Below are 27,040 nucleotides of genomic sequence, written 5' to 3' on the forward strand. Positions count from 1 at the left end.
TTACGCATGCTACCGTGACGCCTTGACATCTTTAATAAAACCTACTCTATGCAATTCATTACGGATTCGCGAAAAAATGGTAGTTTTTATATTAGATTTCTATTAGTATTTAAATTAAACTATGTATAAATACCGATATGAATTGCTGTAATACTATATAAGACATCAATACTATTTAATACAATAATAACTTAAATCTTAAGTAATTCAACAGAAAAACCGACTAATCAATTATAATTGAGATTAAAAACCGCAAAGCTTTTCGTCCAAATATTTACATTGCAAACAATTGAAACCAAACTGTTAATTATTAGAACATAATTATCTATCTTATGATAACATTACGATAACAGCTATCACTAGCTAACACTGTAACAATTATCAAGTAGTATAACCCCAGCGTAACGTCAAAACTATTTTAACCTCTGTTTACAGCAACGAATAAACAAGAAAACGCAACGTTTTAAAGATGACCTTAATCCGGCCTAGACCGTCACGGCGCGTGCGCAGGGTCAAGTCTATGTTACAATAATTATGATATAAACGTGAGAATAACACAGATATTACTATGTAGGTTATCGTTGGAGATAGCGATAACAATGCGTTGCATAATTGTTTTGTTACCATTAAGTTGAACTATCGGAAGTATTCGTATAACTTTATTACGATATTTACTGTTCAGCTATAAAGGTATCAAGGCGCGATTTTTGAATCATTGAAAGAGAAAAAAGTATCGATAATCGATGTTTCTCTTTTTTTGAGAAGAGCATTCGTATCGAGTTTTTTCCCTAAAGTCCTTGCCTATACCTAACTAACTATTTAGATGTTGTATAAAAGACGAGACTATTATTATACGCAGTAACCAGTGTCTTACGTTTTGGTGCCATGAGAAGTTTATTATACCCGTTTTCGAGAATTGTATAATTTCAATTCTAGTTTGACCTTGATCTGGAAGGTTCGTCTCTAATCGTATTTCAATAACTCTGAACTATTGATCAACTACAAACACTACTATTGTTTAAAAAAGGTCGGTCAGCCTTGGTAATCACGAAATATGATGACTTCCATTTGAGACATTAAATGACGCCTCCCAAATTTACGACCGCTCCTGTTACAGATCTTACCGGAATATAAGAACCCATTGGCCTAGTTGGTTCAGTAAATAATTTATAAAGTAGCCGGGCCTGAGGACCTCAGTTCAAACATCGGGTCGGGCGAATAAAATTTTGTTCCTCATCGTCAAAATCAGTAAGAATTTATAAAGCGATGCTGTGTCGTCACCTGATCACCTGACGGCACCTGCCGAGTAATTACGACTGTCTTTTAAAGGCACTTTAATTATATACATGTACTTGCTACTGTACGTATATTCCAATAAGAAAAACAGTCAATCAATATAAGTCTCCGCTGAAATGAAAGGTATATAGTTGCAATAATCATTATCACAGCTGTGGAACCAATTTAAAAGGACGCTGTTTACAATGACAACAGTATATAGTAAGTTTAACAAACAGCTTTTAAAATAAATATAGTTAGTTCTCTTACATTTAATAAAAAAAAATAATGTCTCAATCATTAAGACTGAAATAAAGACTAAAGACATTAGCAAGTTCTTGGTGTCCGATTGAAAAGTAATGAGGTTATAGCTCTCCTAGTTGCATGATAAAAATCAAATACCATAGAATTGTACGGTCTCCGTGACAAAACCATGAAGATTTATGTTGGATGGCGCATGTAATTTCCTGTAATATTCCGCCACGCGTGTATCGGTACAGGTTCTATTAATCAAGCAATAGTGAAACATGGGTAGGAGGACCACATTAACGAGAATATTTAAATGGCAATATTTTTTTTTTCATAATCACATTTCTTAATATATTTACATAATATTATAATAACAAAATGCAACTACTAGGTTGTTGTTGGTTGTTCGAGATATGGTAAATAACATGTATAATTATGAAACACTAGTGGTCGCCCGCAGCTTTGCACGCGTTTCACACTGTTGGTTGTCATATGTTAGACAAAAAAAGTAGCCTATGTCCTTTTTCGGAGTTCAAATCTCCTTCATACTAAATTTCATCAAATTACGTCCAGAAGTTTGGCAGTGAAAGATCGACAGACAGACAGAGTTATTTTCACATTTATAATATTATATGATAGATTTGGTTTCAGTAAAAAAAACTACTATGATTTTACATTGGTATAAGTTTATCTACCTTATACAAATATTGAAATGGATTAAAATATCAGGCATAACACGAGGACTTTCATCGTAATTTTGTCGGCACTTTGAAACAACTATACACGACTGCGTGACATAACTCTGCGTGCGGTCATCATGATTAATGTCTTCAAAATAAAACGTCATAACTACTAGCTAATTTATATGATGAACGCTGTACTTACTGTGTATATATTAATGAATAGCTGTAGTTCGAACGGTATGTATGTAGTATAAAAACCTCTATGAGAAAATGTTCATGATCGATCAACAGCGTCGAAATCTTTCATCTTTAATAGACATACCGTTCCTAGAATAACATGGGTTCGTACAGTCGAACGCAAAAACTAAAAAAGTAATGCAATATATTTATTTACACTAATATTTCCCCGCGCGCGCGGCTTTGCTCGCGTTTTAGGGCGTTGTTTGTCATGCGTTTGGTAAAAAAAGTAGCCTATTACCTTTATTGGAGTACAAGATTGCTTCATATCAAATTTCATCAAATTCAGACAGTCATTCAGGCAGACAGAGTTACTTTCACATTTATAATATTTATATAGAAATATAGACGATTACTTTTTTTCTATAATCTGTCAAAATGGTCACCCTAGCCGAGCACCACTGGTCGCGCTGCATTCCTTGACACCTGGCGTGCATCTACATAACGCGTTCACCGTCGTTTTCCAATACACCGAGAAAATTTCAAAACACTTATAATTCATAGTTATAGACATTGTGTTTCGCATTGATACCTGAGACGTATTACAATGCAATACTTGCAATATGCACTTAACATAAATTCATAAAGTATTGCTTTGCAATACAAGTTGTATAGCTTTAAACCATACCAAAATGAACACATATTTGCTCTCGAATATAAACAAATAAAAAAACATTATATCTTGTTTTAATAGAATATACTACATCTTTAATACATTTTATGTAATAGTAGCAATAGCAGTATACTTCTTTTTTCTTCTTATTATGAATTATGTCCATTAACACAGATTATTAAGTACTATTTATAAATAAACATCTGATGTAACACAATTTGTACAAATACAGAAATTGATTTTTTGTCTAGACGTAATTCTCTCAATAAATATCTCGTAAAAGATGAGACGATTGTTATCGTTGAGTTGTCTGTCCTACAAACCGATTCCAAGTTTTTCAGCAGACATAAGTGTTAAAGAAGACATCGAGACTTGATGTCAAGTGTGTAAATTACACAGCCACCGTACAACATTGTAGATTTTATCAATAAACATCGAAGCTATTGACATATTTATTCATTACTTCAAAATATAATCTTAAATAAAATTCAATAACACTCGTAGTCACTCTTCTAGAAATTATTCAGCAATATAAAAGACGTATTAAATAAAATCAGACCCTGTAGTTAATTGTTTGTCTACAAAAAAGAAGGAAATATAGAAATTATATAAACATTTAATTATTAGTTTCATTTTTTAATTACCCTAAAGCGGTTACATCGGTACAGTTATGATATATCAGCATCCCTTTTTTTTAAATAAACTTTATTCAAGTAGGCTTTTACAAGTACTTTTGAATCGTCATTTTACAATTAAGTGAAGCTACCACCGGTTCGGAAAGTCGATTCTACCGAGAAGAATCGGCAAGAAACTCAGTAGTTACTCTTTTTTAACATTTAAAAAATACAAAGTCATGTTCTGCATTATTAGGTATGAAAAGTACCCTATATGACATTCCACATCTATACTATAATCTATCTATATGTCCAATTTTTTCCAGATATATTTAGCTTTTTGTGGCGTAATCGTGTTATATTTACAAATATCAAAAAGGCTTTTCAGACGATATAAGAATTTGTATGTGTAAAAATGTATTTTATTCGAATGTACGATGAAGACATCTTAATTACATTTTTTGTTATTCGATGCACGGACTCAGTAATTACATTCGACAATTCTCTTCGAGTTTTGTAAGCAATTTGGACGAAGGAAGCCGCGGTGTTTTAATTAATTTCTTAATATAAAGTCATTAAAAGTTTTATAAACACATTTATGTGACAAATTCACGAGAAATTTTAGCTTTTGTTTATCGAGATAATGTTGGTAAGGAAAATATTAAAAAGACTATTAAAGGAAATTACTATTAGATTACAAAGGTCACTCTGTAAGTACTTACTATAAGCCAATCTTGACCGGTGAATGAAAGATCAAACCATATTGGGTTCGATTGAAGAACAAATTTTCATTTTTAATTTGTGTTTATGTATGTACTTTTATAAATGTGTGTGAAACCTGTCGGTTGGATAAATATATTACGATAACATAAAAACATAATTATATTCGCTAAATAGATAATGTTTAGCTACTTTCTTGGAATAAGACATTAAATGAAATGCACGTCCATAAATATATAGATTTTTATGATTAGCCATGATCATCAATTAAACCAAGAAACGACTAGCAATTAAGCATAGAATATTATATGATAGGATTATACAGTTATCAACTGGAATCAGTTATCTTGTCACACGACTCGTTAGAGGTGGTATCGTGAGATGTATAAAACGCCTTGATCAGACATATTCTCAAATGCACCGCGTTAAAGTTTAATGAGCATGCCGGTAAAGATTAATAACATGCAGTAATAATATGTGAATAGGGGAATAAAAATTTACACCTGACTGAGTTTACTTTTTTTTCAATCTATTTATTGGCTTTTTAGCGTATTTTTAGTAATTCTTTTAAATGGTAAAAGACAGTTCATAGTCATATTTACTTTAATATTTTTGTATTGTACGACTGTTTCTTAAATAACCTGACAAACAGTAAATAATAAACTGTTATTAATATAATAGACTTAAAGAGACAATAATTGTGTTTAATTTTATTTATTAACTAAAGAGATTACTTTTATTGGTACTTATTCAGATACTATAACAGGCAATAAAGGCATCTAAGGCGTCTAAAATTAATGACGTCATAAAAATATTCAATTAGCAATAATATTTATGAATAGATGTAATTAATTTAAATTTCAAATATTCTCGTAAAATGACGATTCAAACGGGCTCGTAAAAGTCTTCTGAATAGAGTTTATTCTGATTTGATTTTAAATGAACTATTATGAACTAGCTGAGGCCGCGGTTTTCCACATAGCATTTAGTTTGCGACGAAAATCTTACCAAATTTGACGCGAGTCATGTTAAAGTGGTGTTATTATTAGTATTATTAAGATTTTACTTGGTGGTAGGGCTTTGTGCAAGCCCGCCTGGGTAGGTACCACCCACTCAACAGATATTCTACCGCTAAACAACAGTACGCATAATTATTGTGTTCTGGTTTGAAGGGTGAGTGAGCCAGTGTAACTACAGGCACAAGGGACATAGCATCTTAGTTCCCAAGGTTGGTGGCGCATTGACGATGTAAGGAATAGTTAATATTTCTTACCGCGTCATTGTCTATGGGCGATAGTGACCACCTACCAACAGGTGGCCCATATGCTCGTCCAACAAGCTATTCCATAAAAAGGCACCAATAATTCAGTATTAAGATTGTTGGATTGCAAAGCAAAGGATTGAAACCGCGGCACGCATTTTACTTTTCAAGTTATATCCGTATTCATTGGTAATTTCTCGCTGTACTTTCAACTTATATCAGATATAAAATCCGATATTGCGGTTTAGTAATTAAGAGATATATGTTTCATGTACTTGGTTTTAGATTTACTGACGTTATTTTTATGTATTGTATACTATTTGGTCAGAGCACGCATTTAGATAAAGCAGCTCGGTAGGGCTTTCTGTTTGGCTTGTTAAATACCATTATTTCAGAATATCTTAACTAATAATATACAACCAAAGTTACTAGAATAAATGAGGTTTCTGATGATGAAATAACCATTAAAATCGATTCATTTCTCCTTGATCTTTCCTCGAAATAATCATTTTTGTAGGATATAAAGTGGCTTATTGCTATATTAATCTCTGTACTCATCATAATGCAGATATATTAAGCCTTTTTGGCGTGATTAAGTAACAAAAATCAATATATCCAAACATTCAGTAACATACTGCATGTGTATACAAAATCTATGTCCATTCGGTTCAGCCATAAAAGAGCTACAGACAGACTGACCAGAGTTACTTTCGCATATATAATATTAGCATAGATTATGAATATAGTCAGTAATCTCTACTTTTACATTATAAAGTCAATACGTTTGAAAGCGTAATAAAATTAAATTAAGTCATAAAACAAACATTCTTATGTCGTTCGATTTTATGGTTATCTGTGATCACCATTCAGATAATGGAATCTGTAGCTCTTGCAATAATCTCCGTAAGGCTAGACGCGCTTAATGACATGTTTATCTCGAATATCTATAGTAATAATGAAATCGTTACAAAGCTCAACTACAGATCACACACAGACTAACATCATGAACGTTTTTATTACGAATCGTCATACATTTCTATTAACTAGCGTTCGCCTTTAGTAATCTAACATACTCGCTATTAAATGTGTATGAATTTGCATTTGTTTTTTTTTTTAATAATATTTAAGTCATGTGATAAAACTGCCAAACTAAAAATATAGTTTGACAGTAGAAAAGTATACATCGATACAGATAAAAGAGCTAACTCTTTTATCTGTATCGATTTATATATAGTTTTTTTATACACAAGTTTTTATAAGAAGAGATAACAATAAACGTTAGATAAAAATGATGTTAAGTTCCCAATTTTCTATTTTGACAAACGATGAACAGAGGCTCGTCATAAGTTCAAACTTTTTGTATTAATGTTTCTACTATATCATTGTTGAAAGTTTCAACAACTTTGACGCCCAAAACTGCTGTAACTCACACTTAAACTTTCAACAACTTTCCGAGTCCTACTAAATAAAGTTAAAATAAATATAATACACTGACACGTCCATTTTCTCATCTTCCATTATCCCTTATATTACTTAGCTATAAGCTTATAATTCTATTACAATCTAAAATAAATTAATATCAAAACTTGAGTAGGTACGTAAAATGACAAATTAATTCATAGTTAGTAATTACATCATATAATATTAAAAGCAAATTATTAATAAGCCACCTAAACCGTAAATCTACGTACACCATTTTGACACACGCAGGAATAAAGCGCTAATAAAATAAGTAATAGTCAGATGTTTTGAGGATACTAAAATATTATTTATAGACCACATTGACCATCACAGAAAAACGTTTTATTTTAAAAATGTATAATAACAAACAGAAAAAATATATCCAGAAACGTAAGAAGAGTAACAAACATTTTCATTATATATTAATAAATCACGACAATTTTTACATTATAAAAAAATAAAACACTTTTCTTGTTGGCATTATTAACTAGAGTATAAAATATTGTTTACATATTAATAGATATATTACATAATTGCTTGTTGTAAAATGTTTTTTTAATTTCTTATTTCTTTTACTTCACGCGCTCGTGACCACGACATACATATATATACATATACAGTACATCTTTTCGTCGGGCAATAGAGAAGAATAATAAGAATACAGATTTATATTGTAACGCGATAGTCTTAAGGTGTTTAACTATATTTTGGATAAATTAGGTACCATGTTTTTTTAAAAATACTTTCCAACTAGTCGGAAATAAGATCTTGTTTATTTATATGGTCATACATTCTACCGTATATTTTCACATGTAACTTATATTGGTACTATAGCGCATGTAGCTCAAGTTTACTGTTGCTCCTCAACTTGCCACTGTCAACTTAGGAAGATATGTATGTATGGAAAATCAAGACGATGACACAAACTTAATATAATTATCAACAATTTATTTCCTCAGATCGTATTCCATCTCGAAGATCAGAAACATACAAAAAGCGATGTAATGCCGAACGCGTGCCACTTTTTTGAGCTCACTTACCGATATTATGGCTTTCAATGACAACCGAGAATTGTCAATTCGAGCCGCACCGAAACTAATCGCTTTAGCCGTACGCAATGGGAAAACTGTGTGTTGTGTGTGTGTGTGTTTCAATTGTAAAACTGACCATCACTGATGGCTATGTTTGAATATTTTAATACAATACCGGTATATTGCTATATTATAATAAACATATATACACACACACACATGTTTGAAGTTTATCCCAACTAAAACTTGGAAACATTTTATTCCGATCCAAATCCAACTAATCTTTAAATAAAACCTTTTTTCTAAATAAAAAATTTTAATCGTAACTGAGTACCGATCCGATTTCTTTATATCGTGTACGATATGATCCCAATTATATACCGTCCGGTAGATCAGCTGGATCGATGCGTTTATAGAATAGGGTATACAATTAAACGACAACGGTTACGTTTCGATTTCGTTTGCGATAAACTGTCTATTAGTACAATTAGTACCCTGATCTACTCTTAGTTGTACCTATAGAATATTAACTGAACTGAATCTATGAAACACAAACTTCCAAACGTTTTACCTCCCTCTTAATCCGTAAGTATAAGATAACTAACTTTTATTTGTGTGATCTAACACGTGTAGATCAATGGCATATTGTATTAAAATATAGGAAGATAAATTATAAACAAAGCATAGTACACATGATATGCCGTGGTTTGCTACAGTATGTACGTATAAATATAATCCAATTAATAATTAAAAATGTGTAATTGTTTATTAAAAATATATTATGCCTTTATAACATATTATATGAAATAGAACTAGAACAGTCTCGGAAATGTTGTTGACAACAGAAACGGCTTATGTAATATCCTGTGCTGTCATTGTCCATTTTGAAATCGCGCTATGAACTCGTTAGCTATGAGGGGATTCTATCAATGGATCCACTTCCTTACGCACTGGACTCTATTACATATAACACCGAATACAAATAACAACAGATTTAACAATTCGATTAAAACTAAAATTAACTAAACACAAATAGAACGGTCTGTTAATTTCCAATAAAACAATACTAAACGAAAACTTAAAGATTCGTTATGTTAAATTTGTTTAAATTGATGTACTTATATAATTAATCAAGTTTATGGCCTCATATTTTGAACCTACTTTGCGTGGGCCTTTCCTCAGAATGACTTTTGACAGATTTATTTACACAAGAATTATAAAACTGTAGTTAAAACTCGCTAATATCATACTACCAATACGATTCGCTTATTTATTTTTGTATTAGATAGGTCTATATATTGAGAAAGGCTACATATGAAGGAGTAACAGATGTGGTGTGTCCCACCCACTGGACATATAATTAACAATAGCCTATCTCAAGTGATCTAGACTACACGGTTAAACTATACACAATATTATTACGCTTATGAATTTTAAATACTTAATCTATGAAGCTAACGGAACAATATTTTATCGCGTTTCATCATCAGCTGATGTGCACTGCACGAGCATAAGCAAACAGCATTACGCATGCGTATCGAATACATGATCTCTGATCGCTGATACGGAATGCTGGAGGCATTTAATGCACTTTTTGTCCCTTACGATCGATGAGAGACAGTTAATAACAAAAGGAAAAATCTTAACAAAAGAGTTTTTATTACATTTTTGAAATTTACGACTCGTGTCAACTTCACACAAATACAATATTATCATAAACAAAGATCTAATTCATGAAGACCGAGTTGATAAAAAAGTGAGATCCCCGGTTCACAGGACATGTGTTCAAAATATATGAAAACGTCATAAAATGCTGATGTTTATTATAGAGATTATAGAAATATATAATATGATACCATTGAAGATTGCACTTCTAACCAGCGCCGGATAAAGCTACGTATAGGCCCCTAGACAATGTAAGTGTTGGGGCCCGCCTCCTTCATCGAAATTATATTTCATTTAATTAAGTATTATATGCACGTTAATCTTTTAAATTAAAAATACAATACAGAAAAGAATTTAATGAGACACATTTAATTCTTTACCTGTTTGGCGACCAATAACGAACTTTATTCAAGTGAAAGTTACTCTATATGTACGATAATTCGGGACTATTTGACGATATGAATTATATCTTATTTTTAAAAGTAGGTTTATTAGCGATTAATTGAAATCCATTTAGAATTAACGTACAGGTATGTATTTTCACCGGTTGTCTACAAACATCAGTGTCGAATAAAAAGCGAACAATGATGGCGTGCGGCCAACTGAGACGATCGGCTGACGGTCGCCAGTGCAACCCATCGGTAACCAGAACGCATAGAGATGCACACGATTGATTAGCTATCCGTTACGTTAACGACTAATATTTTTCTTTACTTTATACGTTTCGTTCCGCGAATATTGAATTTCCTTGAATATGCGACGATATTATCAATATAATCGCATGTTTTCCCTCTTTAAGATTATTATGAGAAATTTTAATAACTATTTGACCAATAGTAATTAAAAAATTAAAGCATCGTCTAATTTAGTTAATGTAATACAACGTAACAACTCTGACATATCTCACGTCTCTTCTCCAAAGGCTTCGAAATTAGTTAACCTCAACTGCCTCTATTAATCCAACCCGATTAGCATAAGTCTGTACATGTTGGTGATTGTTTTTTCTCTCATTACTTTGACAAACTGACTGAAAAAAACAACTCAGTTCTTGCTTGATTGGTTTTAAGCCCTATTCAAACCACAAGATGACAAAAGCCAAATAAACTTTTCAACATGGAATTAACGCGAAACGAATAGTCCTGAGCTTGAATAATCCATTTCATTAATTACGGATTTGCAAAACAAACGCCTTTTAAAGTAAAATTAAAGTGGAAATAAATAGTTAAGTGTAATAGGGATGTATAATAAATAAAGGTATATTGTGAAAGTAGGAATGCACAATATGAGTTATAAGCAAATCGCATGAAAAACGTAAATCTGTGGTTTGTTTAACTTTTTTCCTACTTCCATTGGAATAGGGTATATACCAATGAATAAAGAATAAATCTCTATAGTACAATGTTACCTCATTTAAAAAGCCACCGCGGGGTCAATCAATTAAAACCGTAATAGTAATGCCCCTGTACACAAGGTCGCATTGACTCATTATCGCTGAGTCAGAAAAATCAAATTCTGACAAAACAACAACATTGTCACAATATTATGACCCTATTGTTTCTGCAATCGGAAATCGGTTAACGTTAAAAGTTAACACAATTTGTTATGTCATTGTGATTTATCATTTAGAGAAACTCTTATTTGTTTTTTATTATAATTCAGTTGATTACGTATTGCTGACGATAATGAAAAATAAAATCTTATTTTTTTACTGTAAATCACAATTACTCCCAATTATGTGATGTTTACTGTGGTAAATTATATAATTCGAGTTAAATAATTTTTTATGGCAATGGTACATTGTTGGAATAAAACAGTATGGTACTGTTGACATAAAAAAATAGTCCATCAATGAATAATAGCAATTGTCCTTTGGGATATATTCTTATATTCGTTTAAAATATAGGTACTTATTTAATAAATAAAAATAAATGAATACTTATTTAATTCTTAATGAAAATGAAAACACCATGGCTGCAAAATCTTAAGTACTGAACTTACTGCCTAATTAAAAAATACAAACTAGTTATTTATACTTGTCATGTTTTTTCGAAAAGCTAGTTGCTTGTATTAAGTAGGCAGTTCAAAAAACAGTATATACTAGTTTCTACCCACGGGTTCGCCCACCTTTGAAAAGGTAGGGACAGGTGACTGGTACCCTATATCCTTTCCTTACCCCTGACAATGTGTATGCTAATTCCATGATGATCGGTTGAGTGATTAACATTTAAAAGCATAACAAATAAACTCACTTTCATATTTAAAATATTCATATATATTATAAATATAAAAGCAAATTTTAGTAGACTTGACTTAAGAATGTTCATATCAATTACCAAAACTAGATCTAATAGGATTTTAACTAGAGTTGGTATAAAGTAGAAATACCGAGTGATTAAAGCCAAGGTCCCTTATTGACCCTAATGTACAGTTCACAAATGTGACGCATGGATGACCAACTTACTGTAATTTGCTTATTAATGTCAGAAAGCTTGTACAAAATAACATTTATCCTGTTTATAGTCAACCCAAAATTAGACGATGAGTTAACAACTTATATCATGGAAAATACAATATTGCAATATATTATTAATTTGATTTACGTGCAAATATTAAAATTAAGCACATCTTTTTTTATGTGTTTGAAAGAAATTATCATTCAAAAGGTACCTTCGGGATAGACGAAAGAAATTAGAGAACTTTTGTAACAGAAAATTGTCAAATTTTTTATCATGCCTAGTATAGACTCGTAGTTAAATTAATATTAACATGACAATTTAATATGACATAATATTTTGTAAAATTCCAATATTTTGTAAATGAGTAAATCCACAGTGTCCCAATTTAAAAACCAACTTGTATTCCCATATGCAAATGAATTATATTTTTTATTTGATAATAAATATTTATTTATATACCTGTACATAAATGGTAAATAATCAAGTTTTTAAATATTATGGAATATATTTTATTTTTCGAAGTTTTAAATATTTCTTGCAATTTAATCAAATGTGTTTTGCTTTGATATTCCATTCTTTATTAAGTACAATGTAGCATAAAAGTTAATAAAAAATACTTGAAAGTTTATTTTATCAACAGACATATTTAACATATGTTCAATCAATATCAAACGTATAGTAAGAATAAATATATATATAAGAAGATCATTTGGAGTATACATATTTTATTAAGATGTCAACTCTCATTTATAATTAATAAGTTATTAGTATACCTAGTTATTTTGATACAGATCAACCTGTAATCCAACTATCTGACTCCTTTGAGTAGTTATACAAACAAATGTTGTTAATTGATGAGCAAAATGTGTTTCACATATCACATTACTTCTTATGAAGAAATTCATTCACCGACAAACATAATAGATAAAGCAGGAAATGAAACATTCGGATGTTATCTTAATATGCCGTTGCACTCTCATTCACTAGTAACAATGTTATATCAAACGCATTGATAAGATATTGTGCAGGATATTTGGAATAGAAAACGGATACTACATATTCTACAATAGTAGTTGTAGTGTTAGAACAGGAAAACTGTGTTTTCAATGTATAACTATTATTAACATTGTAGTGTTATATTAATTTTATGACTAATTTCATTAATTATTTTAAAATATATGCCTCATATTTATTATTAATATTGTCGTGCTATGTTTTTCACGAATAGTTTGTTGTTATTAAAATATATACACTATGACGATAGAATTAATTCTTATAAGCATGTTTTAGATAAATAAAAGCTCAGTTAGTTGGATACGGTCGTAATTCTTCTTTGTTTTCTAGCATACACTTGCCCAATTAATAGCCATAGACACAACTGGGTGTGTTCTCAATGAGTGTAAACAATGAAAGAACGCAACTAATATTATGCGATTTTAAGTCAATCACACTTTACATTGTATGATTAAAAAATAACTTTACTTAAAAACATCGTTGCGACGTTTTATTAACAATGTCGCACAAACCGTAAACAATTAGTAGTGTTTGTAAACAAAAGTGCCGGTAAATTTTGTTTTTACATACCAAAACTTTGATGAATCGACTCTCCAATTCATCTCTATCCGGCATCGGAGGCTTGGTTCGGTTCCTGGTGGACGGCTGCCGTACATGGTGACTCTTGGTCGTCCCGACCGGCCCGTCTAGCATTGTCTGATCCCTCGACGTTATCAAACCCATTTTACACAAAACACTTATTAGACACCATCAAGCACGACAATTACATCAGGTCATTTTTATCACTGAAAACAACACTGAAGCACGTTTCCTTTTTTATACAAGTCACATTCTTTAACTAGCGAGCGCTTTGTACCGAACTCATCAACAAACTGAAAACCGCAACATACAAAAGCAAAAGCAAATCACGTCCACAAATGAATGCGGGCTGTGGCTTTAAGTGCGAAGTTAGCAGCATATGAGGCCAATGTTTGACGGACGTCCCACCAATAACAAAGCAGTACGTTCCGTAACGTTTCTTTTAAATATAAATTTAAATAGTTTAAAACATTGTTTGATTCTGAAATATTATATTTCATTGAAAAAACAGTCCTTGAAAGTTTTATCAAAAAATACGTAAGATTATAACTAAATAATAGTCGTGTGGTCACATTTAAAAATATTTTCTTATTTGGATATTTCAGAACGTTATCAAGCGCTTTAGGCGCCACATTTGAAATGTAAAGTTACTAAATGTAAATATAATTTACAAATATAATTAAATAAATCAATTATCGTGTTAAAAACGACCACGTTTAACAAATATGTTACGGTAATGTGGTAAGTACTCATACGTTGTTATTGCGGCTATTATTTATTATCGACCAGCCTCGGCTTCGAAGGGTTGCAATTCTGATACTAAATATACTACAATTTATTTCTTAATTCTCCACTACATCGTCCATGTTTTATATACAAAAACCTTTCTATTTAAAAAACCGCATCAAAATCCGTTGCGTAAATTTAAAGATCTAAGCATACACAGGGACAAAAAGCGGTAAGCGACTTTGTTTTGTACCATGCAATTATGGTGTATTATACATTTTCGAGGCAACAGTTGCTGGAATTTTGTACTAAATTAAAGTGGAAATAATTATAAATCAGAAACCCTTAGTAAAGCGCCGTATAGCTGAGTTATTAGCAAATCACATGAAATACGTTAATGCGTTACAGTATTATCTGCGTAAATCTAAGATTTGTTGACCTTTTCTCCTACTTCCATTGGAATAAACTATACGTAGAAAACCGAACGAACCGCGCACGAAAGACGGGTAATTTGACATTTCTATTTTTCTGTTTGTGTTTCATTCATCTGTTATAAAACTCGGAAAAATAAATGATTTTTATGGATGCGGTAAGGTTGTTTGTTCAATATAAAAAAAATATATGACACTTTATTTTGGACAGAAACTCATCTCCATATCGTTTCCTTCTGAGTAAGTGCTACTACATACACTGATCCATAATTGGTCCAATTTGAAAGGTAAGTGCCCCAGTTATATGCATAAGGCGTATCACGTCTTAAATCCCATTGTTTGAAACACACTAAGAGTAGGTACTCCTTACTAGGAGCGTTCTATATTTTATGCAGTGTCAGTGTCATTGTCACCCCTTACCATCAGTGGCAACTAATTCCCCTAGCGTCCAAATAGCTGTGTCTTGTGTGATTTTATAATTTGGTATAATTATTTTTTCTATTAATTTCTCTAACATCAAATTGTAGGATGATCATGTATCTTATTGTAATATGGAATTATGCGAATTTGCTGTCGACTAAAGTGACAGCAAAATTGGTGTTAAAAAAATAATTGGTAAAGTGGTTAATGACTTAATAGCATGTGCAGACTGCGGTTTATATTAAAATTAACTTTGACAGTTTTTATAAAAACGATTTTAAAATTCCCATTGCCTATACAGCTGCAAATTAAAATCAAATTACACTTTATTGAAGTAGACCTTTACAAAAAAATTATGAATCATTTAACAAAACTATATTGAGTAAAGATACCACCAGGTTTGTATGTAGATTCTACCGAGAAGAACCGGAAAGCAACTCAGTAGTTTCTCTTTTCCAGTATTTAAAGTGTACTTTAAATAAATACAATATATCCTGCTGTACTCTCTGTCAAGCAACATTGAATACTCCTAATTTGGTAAAACCATTCCGAGTGGAGTCTTCAGCTACTAAATATTAATATTTCGTTTGTAAAATAAAAATAGACCCATCTCTAGCGTTACCCCTAAGTAATAAGCCAAATGCCATAATAACATGAAAAAAATAAAATGAACTAGATGATCGTTATCGATATCAGTTACCTATCGAACTTTACTTACCGCGTACACTGTGGAGCTGAATCTTCTTGTTGGAGACAAATGACAATAAATAATAAAACCATTGATGTTAAGAGCTTAATGCTATATAATGATACACTAAAATTTTATATTCTAACATTTGCTATATATTTTGTTTTTTGAGCATTCGAAACTAAATTATTTACTGTGAACCAATCGCGTATCTGTTAATGCACTGTTCACATCGTCATAATAGGGAACATGCAAAGTAACATTTATTAAAATGTTGGTATTAAAATGTTAAAAAGGTATAAAAGGAGGCCCACTGCACGGTTTATATTTGATATTATCTTTTTTAACAATAATTACGAATTAAAGTAACGTGAACCATTTAGTGACGTCACTCCTGTTATGACTACTTATTTGATGTTATAGTTGTAAATAAGTGAACATTGAAACGAAAATTAATTGCGTTTTTCGAATTAAAATGGAAGTTGAGTTTGTCAGAGCAGACTCCAAATTCCTCTTTTCAGCTTGAAACCACTTTTGACTCAGTTTTGTGTCAAAATTGGTTCAACTTTTTTGAAGTAGATGAATATGAATACATTGGCACAAAACACACGTCAACAAGGCCTTTTTTCGGAGTATCGATAGTCCCATTTAAAATTTTTACAAAAATGTATCTCAAAGGTCGAGGAAAAATGCACAAGTATGAAAGTCAGTGAGGACAAGTACGGTCAGTGGGCCAGTGACAATCACCAAAAATTTTAGATTTTTAATATACTTGTAGTCTATCCTATATGAAGTCCTTTAAAATAAACACAAACATAAAAATATCGCATCGTCCCTATTTGATTTTTCCTGTCTTCTTTAAACACCAGTAAATTATGGTCAGTAAACAAGTCTACATCACAAATACCTTTAACATAAAAAGATAGATAATTTATTATTACTACAAATAGAAAACAACCTAAAATTGGTCCTTGTGGAACATCTAATTCTTAGCATAGATTTATGTTTTATGCCGATTATTAAGTATTTGATTTATTAATCTCTGTGTTATACGTGTTGTTTAAATATTATCGATTCTTAGTACGAATATATTAGTTTCTGTACGTTGTCATGTTATTGTTACGAGTTATTAAGATTTAGATACAAGCTGGTACATAGTACAGTCAGCGTCAAATAATTAGAGACACTCAGGGTATTCAAATAATTAGACGCAACCAAAAAGTCAATAATATCGGTACAAACAAAGTTTCCTTATTGTTGTCAACAACATACGCGCTCAAAAAGTCGAGACGTTTAAACTGTCATATAGATCGTTTCAGTCAAATCGCCATAAATATGGTTACAGTCATCTCGCCAGTGGTATCCAAGCATTCTAAGTGTTCAAAAATACGGAACACATTAGAAAAATATACTTTACTGCTATATATTTTAAATACAATTTGTCACATCAATTATTATTGAAATATTTTGTGCATAATATGAAAGAGATAGAAACTACTGCTTTCCATTTCACTTTAAGCGCGAGGTCACAGATGTCTTGTTTTTTAAAAAAAATCGTGCATAGCCGTTTACAACAATTGATTCCCAAACCAGCCAAATCTAATCTATATGAGTAAAATTTTCGGGAAGCACTTTATTCATCATAATATTAAATTTAATATTAAAAAAATACGAAATGCTATTTACAGAAAATTCTGATAATTTTGGAATTGTTATTTTGGGAATATCGTCGAGAATCGTATGTTGACTAACTGAATCGAAAAAATACTTTTGACGGAATGTGAAATGGAGTTGGCTGGTTTGCGAACCTTTCATTAATTGGTAAATGCTTATCTATTATGCTATATCATGTTCATGTCAAAAAATAAATTGCAATTTTTATACTGAAATAAGTATTTAATTTTACTTGTACACCTAATTAAAATGAAAACATTCCATTTTAACGACAAAATGAGTACTTTCGAACGCACAGAACACTAAAAACTGTCGTCGGATGTAAAAAAACAAACATTTTTAGCTCTAATTATTTTTATTTATTTAACAAAAATCGTGTATAGCCGCCGTCTGCTAGAATTACGCCAGAAAGACGTCTTTGCTTTCATTGTACCGCATTGTAGCAAAAATTGTTACTCTCATGGATTCCCAAATTTCTTCGACGTGAGCCCTTAAATTTGCGGCGGTTCTTGCTCGCGCACTGCCCCGTACCTGAACCAATTTGCCCCACAAGTTCTCGATCGTGTTTAGGTTAGGTTAAGCAGGTTCATCGGCATCGAAATCGAAATTAACTCCTGATCCCTATTACCTTTCAAGTAATTCTCTATAAAATATCTGTTACGGAGACACCTTCCTTCTTTAAAAATATTATTTGATGTTTTGTGGTGTCACTAATGCGATATGTAGACACATTAAAGCATGAAACGCTATTAATACTGCTACTTACTTTAATATTGCACTTGATATTGATATAACTGATAGAAAATTGACATGCAATGACAAATAAAAGAATGACATGTAAACAATATTAAAGAGGTTTTCATCTTTGGAAAGCCGTTTATGTCTACAATATGCTAGTTTTCTAATGTGTTCCGTATTTTTGAACACTTAGAATGCTTGGATACCATTGGCGAGATGACTGTAACCATATTTATGGCGGTTTGACTGAAACGATCTATATGACATTTTAAACGTCTCGACTTTTTGAGCGCGTATATTGTTGACAACAATAAGGAAACTTTGTTTGTACCGATATTATTGACTTTTTGGTTGCGTCTAATTATTTGAATACCCTGAGTGTCTCTAATTATTTGACGCTGACTGTACATAAATACTACTGATATTGCTATATAATTAGTTGGATAGATCAGATGGAGATATAGGTGACCATCATCTAAACGGACATTATAATTTTTTTTTTAATATTATAATTACTGAAATATGCCTATATAGCCCAGGCAACTTACACAATGAAGCTCGTTTGGTTGAATTTGGCTTTTCAGCTTCACAGTCTGATTTTTTATAGCAGTTTCAAAGAGTACGTGTTGCAAGCTGTAAGCCACTCGATATCAGTAAATCCTCATTGGTATTATCCCTTATTGTTTCTGAACAAAAAACTATTTTCACCTTCATCGCTTTTTAAAAATAAGGGCTATTCGCGTTAATTCTATATTGACACAAATTATTATTATGGTTGCAATGGCTGGGTTTCTAGCCGGTTTTCAAGTAGAATCTACATTCCGGTGCATTAAATTTAATGTATTCATAAGTTGATGATTCATAAGTGCTAATAAGAAATCCTGTTGATGACACGGCGGTGATTTCTCGAACATGTTCATTCGAGTCACTAAGCCATTAGCGTCTTGGAAATGTATCCCTTTACAGATTACATATTAATTATTTTGTAACTTCAATTGGTTTTCAATGTCATTGTTTAGCTTATTTAGCTAATAGTTTAACTAAGTAATTTGAACCTGTAGTTACACTGGTACCCTTCTACTTGGAAGACGACTATACCTACTTGTTTGACGTTAGAATATCTGTAACTTACCCATATGAACATGCAAAGAGCTCTATCATCCAGCAAAATTTTTGAAACACAATTATTAATCAATGCACAATCTCCAGTTTCAATTCACATATTCTTATATAATCCCTTGTCTACATTGTCCTTCCAGGCATAGGCAATTACAAGGTATATGCAGTCTGCTACATCGTATACACCACAATGTATTTTTCCTCTTTCCAAAAGATAATTCGAAGATTTTAATCTATAAAAATTCTCCTGTAACGCTGTTTGTTGCTATACAAATGTTAGAAGATATAAATAACTATTTTCCGAGTATGTTTTGAGGACACTAAAGCTTCATTGGGATTAAATGAAGAGATGTCGAAATAACATCATCTGATCGATCACTTTCCATGGCGTTGATCTAAAGATGACTTATCTTTCATTGAGAACCAGCTTTCACCGGCAGTTTTTCTCAACCGATACGGACAAGGAACCTTTAAAGATTAAGCCAAAAACGTTTTGGCTGGCAACATACTTCACAAATTTCCAGTGTTGCAAATTGTTCTTGTGCAGTTGTAGTTACTTTCAATCATAAGGATGAGGATGTTCACAGTCACATAAAATAATATGATAAAATGATGTATGGGATATTTATTGGTGCATAAAATAAAACAAATTCCGTATATATAATTTTATACTTTATTGGTTTTTGCAAAGGTACAGAAATACAACTGAATAACATTGCCCGTATCCAATTAATGATATAAATATAATACACCAATGTACGCACGTGGTTAGCACCATTTTTTTTATTTTTTTCTTTTTTACAAACGAACTATAATAACCTAAAAAAATTGAATGTAATAATGAGATTAAAAAAAAATACGGTCTTTTGATAATAATTCATATGTAACTAACACTTAAAACTATTATTAGTTTTAACATTAGATACATTGATCACACAATTCTACATCTAACGTGTAAATAATAACTGAAAAATTACAACATTTCTAGACGAACGCACGAGCGCCCCGAGTCGCAACGCTACACGAGGCATTTGGTCCGGCTCCAACGACGTCCGATTTAACTCTAAACGTTAATCCACGTGAAATCTCGAAATGGATACAGTCTTTGGTTAGGACAGAGAAGATTTAGAAAGCTTACATTTAAATTATATCACAAGCATATATATTAGCAAACATCAGTCAAACTTACTAAATCTTTATGCATTTATAAATAAAAACAAAACCAAATTATGCAACTGGCAACAATATATTAAATTGTTCTTAAAATTAATAATTATTTTCATAATTATGCAACATAATAATTTGTTACGTTTATTACCATAGACGATAAAAATCTATGTTAATTTTTAAACTACCGAGTAAAGCGAAGGTAGAAAGGCAAAGGAGCTAGGTTGTTACGGCCTAGAGAAATGGCAAACACTACGTTAGCGAAGAGAAACGACAAAGGCTTACAATGCACCAAGTACTATGCGAAGACCGTACAGTAATGTACACCGTTAATTTGTCAACAACTACTTATATTACACGTACTCTTTAATACTTTTAGGCATATAATGCTCATTAAATCAACCTTAAATTAGGTACAATTACATCTAGATTCGTATTCTCACAGTGTTGATAAATATTTAAAAAGGAAACAGTGTGAGAAAACGACGGCCGCACTAAGGCACTGTTTCATAAGATGAGCTTATGGCAGCGACTGCCTACGACGCGATGCTAAAGTGTCATCGACCCCGACTAACGCAACACTACATTACAATACAACAAGAAACGAAACCAAACAATCTTAGAAATGCTTGTAACCTTTGTTTAGGCACTATACTCTCACAGACACCCTACCACTCGGCACCCCTCCTCCTAAAACGCATAATTACATATATTTCAACAAAATCTGATATATGAAATAATTGTTAAATACTATATTATTACATTAATACACCTTTAGGAACTTCTAATTTGACACTATACTCTTTACAAAAGTGTTTACAAGTAAGTATTTATAATAGTTTATAGTTTTGCTTTAAATAAAGTAATACCGAAAATTTAAGCACTCAATCACATATATTAAGAAAAAGTGCACTTTCAACGTTAAATATACTTTTGATTTAATAAACAGAAATATCTTAAAAATACGTCTAGACTCAAACAACGACATAACCTAAAAAGCCACAATATAATTGACTCCGAGACCTCAACCTGTACGGAATATGAAACTATTACAATTTGCATACACGACGACTCTATCAAGGAGATATGTACTTAACACGTCCTTAAGAGCTAATCTACAAGAATGTATAAAAGTCTTCACCGCGCGTTGACAACTCAACTACGGCTCCCTCGCGGGGCCCGGCATGCGGATGAGACTTATCCGAGCTTATACACGAGGGGGGAAATTTCAACGAAATCTGAACTAAGCGGTAAATAATCATCTATTTAAATAAAACTAATTATAACGGATGAATCGCGTATATTAATTATGTTTAAACATCCCGACGTTTCGAGCACTTTTTTTTTTATGGTATAGGTTGGCGGACGAGCATATGGGCCACCTGATGGTAAGTGCTCACCATCACCCATAGACAATGACGCTGTGAGAAATATTAACTATTCCTTACATCGTCACTGCGCCACCAACCTTGGGAACTAAGATATTATGTCCCTTGTGCCTGTAGTTACACTGGCTCACTCACCCTTCAAACCGGAACACAACAATACTGACTACTGTTATTTGGCGGTAGAATAACTGATGAGTGGGTGGTACCTACCTAGACGGGCTCGCACAAAGCCCTACCATCACTTTGCAGTGTTCGTGGTCACGGGTAGACTTAATATACGCGATTCGTCCGTTATAATTAGTTTTATTTAAATGTGTAATAATCGCGAAAATTTAAGACAACAATAATCATCTATCTCAAAAAGATCTTACTCGCAAAGCTCAAGACGCGGTCGCCTACTTGGAGGAGGGGTAGTTACTCCTCCAAGTAGGCGGCTGCGTAATACGTCTAGACTCAAACAACGACATAACCTAAAAAGCCACAATATAATTGACTCCGAGACCTCAACCTGTACGGAATATGAAACTATTACAATTTGCATACACGACGACTCTATCAAGAATCTACTAGCAAAGCTCAAGACGCGGGTGCCTACTTGGAGGAGGGGTAGTAGTAGAGCACGGCGCAGCCCGGCAGCTGCCAGCGCGACGCGTGCAGCTCGATGAGCTGCAGCAGCGTGCGGCGGATGGAGGGCGCGGCCGCCGTGTTGATGAACGCGTCGCGCACGCCCGTCAGCAGGCGCTCCAGGTCGCCCGGCAGCTGCGTCTCCAGGTCGCGCCCGATGTACGTCAGCACGAAGAACAGGTTCTCCGTCTGGAAACGACGCACAATATCTCACTCATTTTGCAATCAAAATATGAGAAAGACTAGAATTTCGTGTAAAAAGTTAGTGTTATAAAGAACCTCTTCACCCGATGTACGTCAGCACGAAGAACAGGTTCTCCGTCTGGAAGCGACGCAGAACATCTTATTCATTTCGCAATCGAAATATAAGAAAGACTAGAATTTCGTGTAAAAAAGTTAGTGTTATAAAGAACCTCTTCAACAATGCCATTCTGTCGGATAAAAATTACATTAACAATGCGTAAACCGATGTACCTTTCAGACACATAAAAATGGTGTCTTTAAATATTATGTTCCTCCACTGTAAAGATCTGTTCTGGCACGTCAATTAATGGGGTAACATACTGGCACTTTTCTTTCTTATAAAATTGCGCTTAGAGTTCAGCAATAGACTTAATGATTATTTGTAACAGATACACAATGAAACGGTTTTTCCGTCGATTTAGTATAGCATAATCTGTAGTAAGTAAGCAAGTAAGTATTTCAAAAGCCTTAAATCCAATATAATTTGTCAAAATTAACACGTTTTTTGCCCTCACATTAAATCTAATTTATACCCGCAAAAAAGTTGTCGATCATTTTGGTGACGTCATATTGGTAAAAACAACAGTCGCGTTAATACGACCGGGACTCACCTAACGTTAACCGCTTAAAGTATTTGTCATTTTTTGGTAAAATTATAGTATCTAGTATAGCAAATACTAGTTAATACTAGTTTAACTTCAGAAAGTACCCTGTTCTGCCAGTGGAAAAAGAAATATAAATTTAGCGTTCGTTAGCCATATCCGTTCAATCAATGACGTAGCTACGGGAGGAAGGGCCCCGGTGCATAGAAAAATAATCTAGCCTTAACCCCCTCTTTCCTATCCCTCTTTAACTAATATACTAATTACTAAATTTAAAATTATAGATACCAAATAGTGCGCAGGGTCGTGTTTTTCTAGCTAAAGAAGCTTTATGTTTAGTTTAGAGGGCCCCCTGAACTCCGGGTCCCTGGTGCACTGCACTACCTGGCCCTACGATAGCTACGCTACTGCGTTCAATCTAGTCGACCATCCTTATTGTTAAATTAAATAATTACGGTTATATTGGAAATATCCTCAATTAGCTAGTCACCAGCAATTATGTTGATACACGACATTAAGTCTTTAGAGGATTTAAATGTTTATTATTTTTTATTTACTTCAAGTAAGAAAGCAATGACTGGCAAGTGGCAACCCATTTGCCAGTCCTAGAGCTTATAGCCGACATTGAAGTAGTCATCACGGCCCATGGACTTTTACATAGCCAATACGCCATCAAAACCTAAACAGGCTTCCCCTCACTTCAAACCGTTTGGCGATAGAACATAAATGTTTAGTGGTACCTACTCAGACGGGTTCTGCGCATTTTATTTAGCTTATTCTGGAGTCCCTCAAGGGTCCATCGTGGGACCTGTATACTTCGTCATGTATAAATTACAATGAAGAATTTCTCATCGTATTACTACATCTACAAGGCTAGGATGAGCATGAGCAGTCACTGTACTCACGTCGCTGGGGGAGGGCACGGGCTGGCGGATGCAGTCCTCGCAGCACTTGCAGATGAGCGCCAGCAGCACGTGGCCGGGCGCGCTGTGGCCGCGGCGCTGGATGGCGCGGCGCCGCAGCTGGCAGTACATTTCCAGCAGGAACGACAGGAACGCCATCAGGCGCGGCCGCCCCCCGCCCACGATCGTGCCGAGCAGCTGGAAAGTGTACCAATTATAAGTACACTACGTATTTCTTTTGTTGCAACTGATATGATAATAAGGCCCAGCACACACGGCGCAACGCATTTGCTACGAAACTGCGAATTCTAGTTACTTTTGAGTTTCAGCCATAGACTCCTTTGAGAGACCGCACACGACGCAACCTGTATGAAACTGGTTGGAAACGCGTTTCAAACCAGTTGCATTGAAACCGGCGTGCAGGAAACTCGTGTTTGAGTTTCTTCGGATTTCGCGCCTTTTTCATCAACAAAATGGCTGACGATGATAATCAAAGCATTGAATTTGTGTTAGAAGTAGAAAAATATCCTTGTTTATATAATTTTGGCTTTGGCAGGCACAAACATACGACAGTTGATATTAATATCAATGTAGGGATGTATCCACATAGTTCTTCTTTTACGCCTTCTCCTTTGTCGAAGATATAAATACATAACCACAACTTCATCACTTGAACTAGACATTTTGCAGACTTCTATTCTCTCAGAAAACCGAACTGATTGTGAGCCGTGAGGTTGCTGCGTGTGTGGAAATCGATTGAAACGAGTTTCAAACTAATAATTTCAGAAGGGTTTCGTTGCAGTTACGTTGCGGTTGCGTTGCGCCGTGTGTGCTGGGCCTAAGGATTTCTATATAATATTTATTTTGATTTTACTTTATAGCATCGGCAGATGGACGTTCAAAGGTGCCACCACCTGATGTTAAGTGGTCACCAAAGTCCACAGATATCACTAACTCAGGGAGCTGAGATGCTACCCCGTCGTGCTCAACGTTACGCTGGCTCACGTACCTTGTCGCGGTCGTGGTACCACTGCTGGCACGTGTTGAGCAGCGACTCGAGGAAGGTCTCGGTCTGCTCGCGCTCGACGACGGCGATGCAGCGGCGCGCGGCGGGCAGCGCGTAGCGCGGCGACTCCACGGCGCGCGACACCAGGTGCCCCACGGCGTCCATCAGCGTGCGCGCGCACACCGCGTTCGGGTCTGCGGGCACGCGCGCTCAGTCCCGCCGCACACCCGCCGCGCACCCGCCGCGCACCCGCCCCGCCGGCGCCGGCGGGTGGCGGCGGCGAGTTAACAAGCTTATGTTCTCGTCGCCAAACATTATTTGTTTCAATCATGAAACTCCTCAAGATTGGAGGTAAAAGTACTCTTAGTGGTGCACCATGTGACTATCCCATGTTACGAATCAATTGTAATAAAATATTATGACTCGGAAAGTGTTTAATCTCGGAGCGTTTATATTTCAAAGAAATTCAATTATTTTCTTTCGACACCTTACTGCCGACTCTATTTCTGTCAAGTTATTTATTTATAAAACTAGCTTTTTCGTTGTCACATGTATTTTTTTAAAATGAGCCAATTTTAAATGAACTCTATGATATAATAACATTGACTTTTTATTCAAGACTACTCCGCTACAAAACACCGGGATCCAAGATGTTATGTCCCTTGTGTTAAAATACACTGGCTGTCTCATTCAAACCAGAACAAACAAGAAACAAAATAGTAACAAAATATCTATCCACCCTGATGCGCCCGTACAAATCATCATCGGTAAACCCAACAACATGACATTTCGCTGATTAAAGCATAAAAAATATGGTGCTCAAAAGCTATCCTAGGTTTCAATAGTGTGTTGCATATTTACATCGTGTCTGAGACCTTTTGTAATTTTGACATTCTTATTTGACTCCATCACCAAAGAACAGTACGTTGATGTCACTAATAAAAAGGGGACTCCAGGAAGTAACTTATTTGTAAAGACAGCCGTTTTGTGTGAACTTCTCAAATTGCGACAAGCAAATTAACAATTTGAATATTTATTCCTATGTAAAGCGAAGTGTAAATTGACCCAATATCACAGACCTGCAGTTCTACCAACCATTGCACCGCAATCCCCCACCGTGCTGGAGATGAACGAATAAAAAAATTAGGTTACACACCGTTATTCTCACCTTCCAGTGCCTTGTCAATGCACTCTTGTATCTCTGGCGGAAAGTTGCCGAGATCTCCCGCGTCCGCTGCCAGACCCAGAGCTGCCATACCACTGGCAAGAGTGTCAGCTGACGTCAGAGATTTGGATCGTTTTAATCCTGGTGCAAAGGACTGAGGCCTGACGCTCTTGCCATTGCCGTTTGTTAGGGAAGACGGTGGCGACTTCTTTTTATCGGATATCAACTGTTGAGGCTGTAGCTTGAAATGTACACGAGGGCCGCCCTGGAACGTCAAGAGTCATCATTA

The 27,040-nt window shown here is 33.9% G+C and overlaps 2 protein-coding genes across 9 annotated transcripts in view; both read right to left on the minus strand.

Moving 5' to 3' along the window:
• LOC124534020 (formin-like protein) overlaps window positions 1-14,226 on the minus strand; it is an 80,952-nt gene extending 66,726 nt beyond the window's left edge. The window contains exon 1 of one of the 2 annotated variants that reach the window (XM_047109641.1): window positions 13,850-14,226. In XM_047109641.1, coding sequence (XP_046965597.1) covers window positions 13,850-14,002 — 153 coding nt within the window. In that variant the 5' untranslated portion in view covers window positions 14,003-14,226. The remainder of the gene's footprint in view (window positions 1-13,849) is intronic. The other variant, XM_047109640.1, reaches the window with a different exon arrangement.
• A 6,083-nt stretch (window positions 14,227-20,309) lies between these two features.
• LOC124534062 (CBP80/20-dependent translation initiation factor) overlaps window positions 20,310-27,040 on the minus strand; it is a 40,508-nt gene continuing 33,777 nt past the window's right edge. For 3 of the 7 annotated variants that reach the window (XM_047109726.1, XM_047109728.1, XM_047109723.1), the window contains 4 exons: window positions 26,743-27,016; window positions 25,590-25,780; window positions 24,584-24,778; window positions 20,310-23,022 (listed from right to left, as the gene is read on the minus strand). In XM_047109726.1, coding sequence (XP_046965682.1) covers window positions 22,801-23,022; window positions 24,584-24,778; window positions 25,590-25,780; window positions 26,743-27,016 — 882 coding nt within the window. In that variant the 3' untranslated portion in view covers window positions 20,310-22,800. Of the gene's footprint in view, window positions 23,023-23,100; window positions 23,156-24,583; window positions 24,779-25,589; window positions 25,781-26,742; window positions 27,017-27,040 lie in introns of those variants that run through there. The other 4 variants (XM_047109724.1, XM_047109725.1, XM_047109727.1 and 1 more) reach the window with 4 other exon arrangements.

This window comes from Vanessa cardui, chromosome 12, assembly GCF_905220365.1.
Source record: "Vanessa cardui chromosome 12, ilVanCard2.1, whole genome shotgun sequence".
Classification (NCBI taxonomy): Eukaryota; Metazoa; Arthropoda; class Insecta; order Lepidoptera; family Nymphalidae; genus Vanessa; species Vanessa cardui.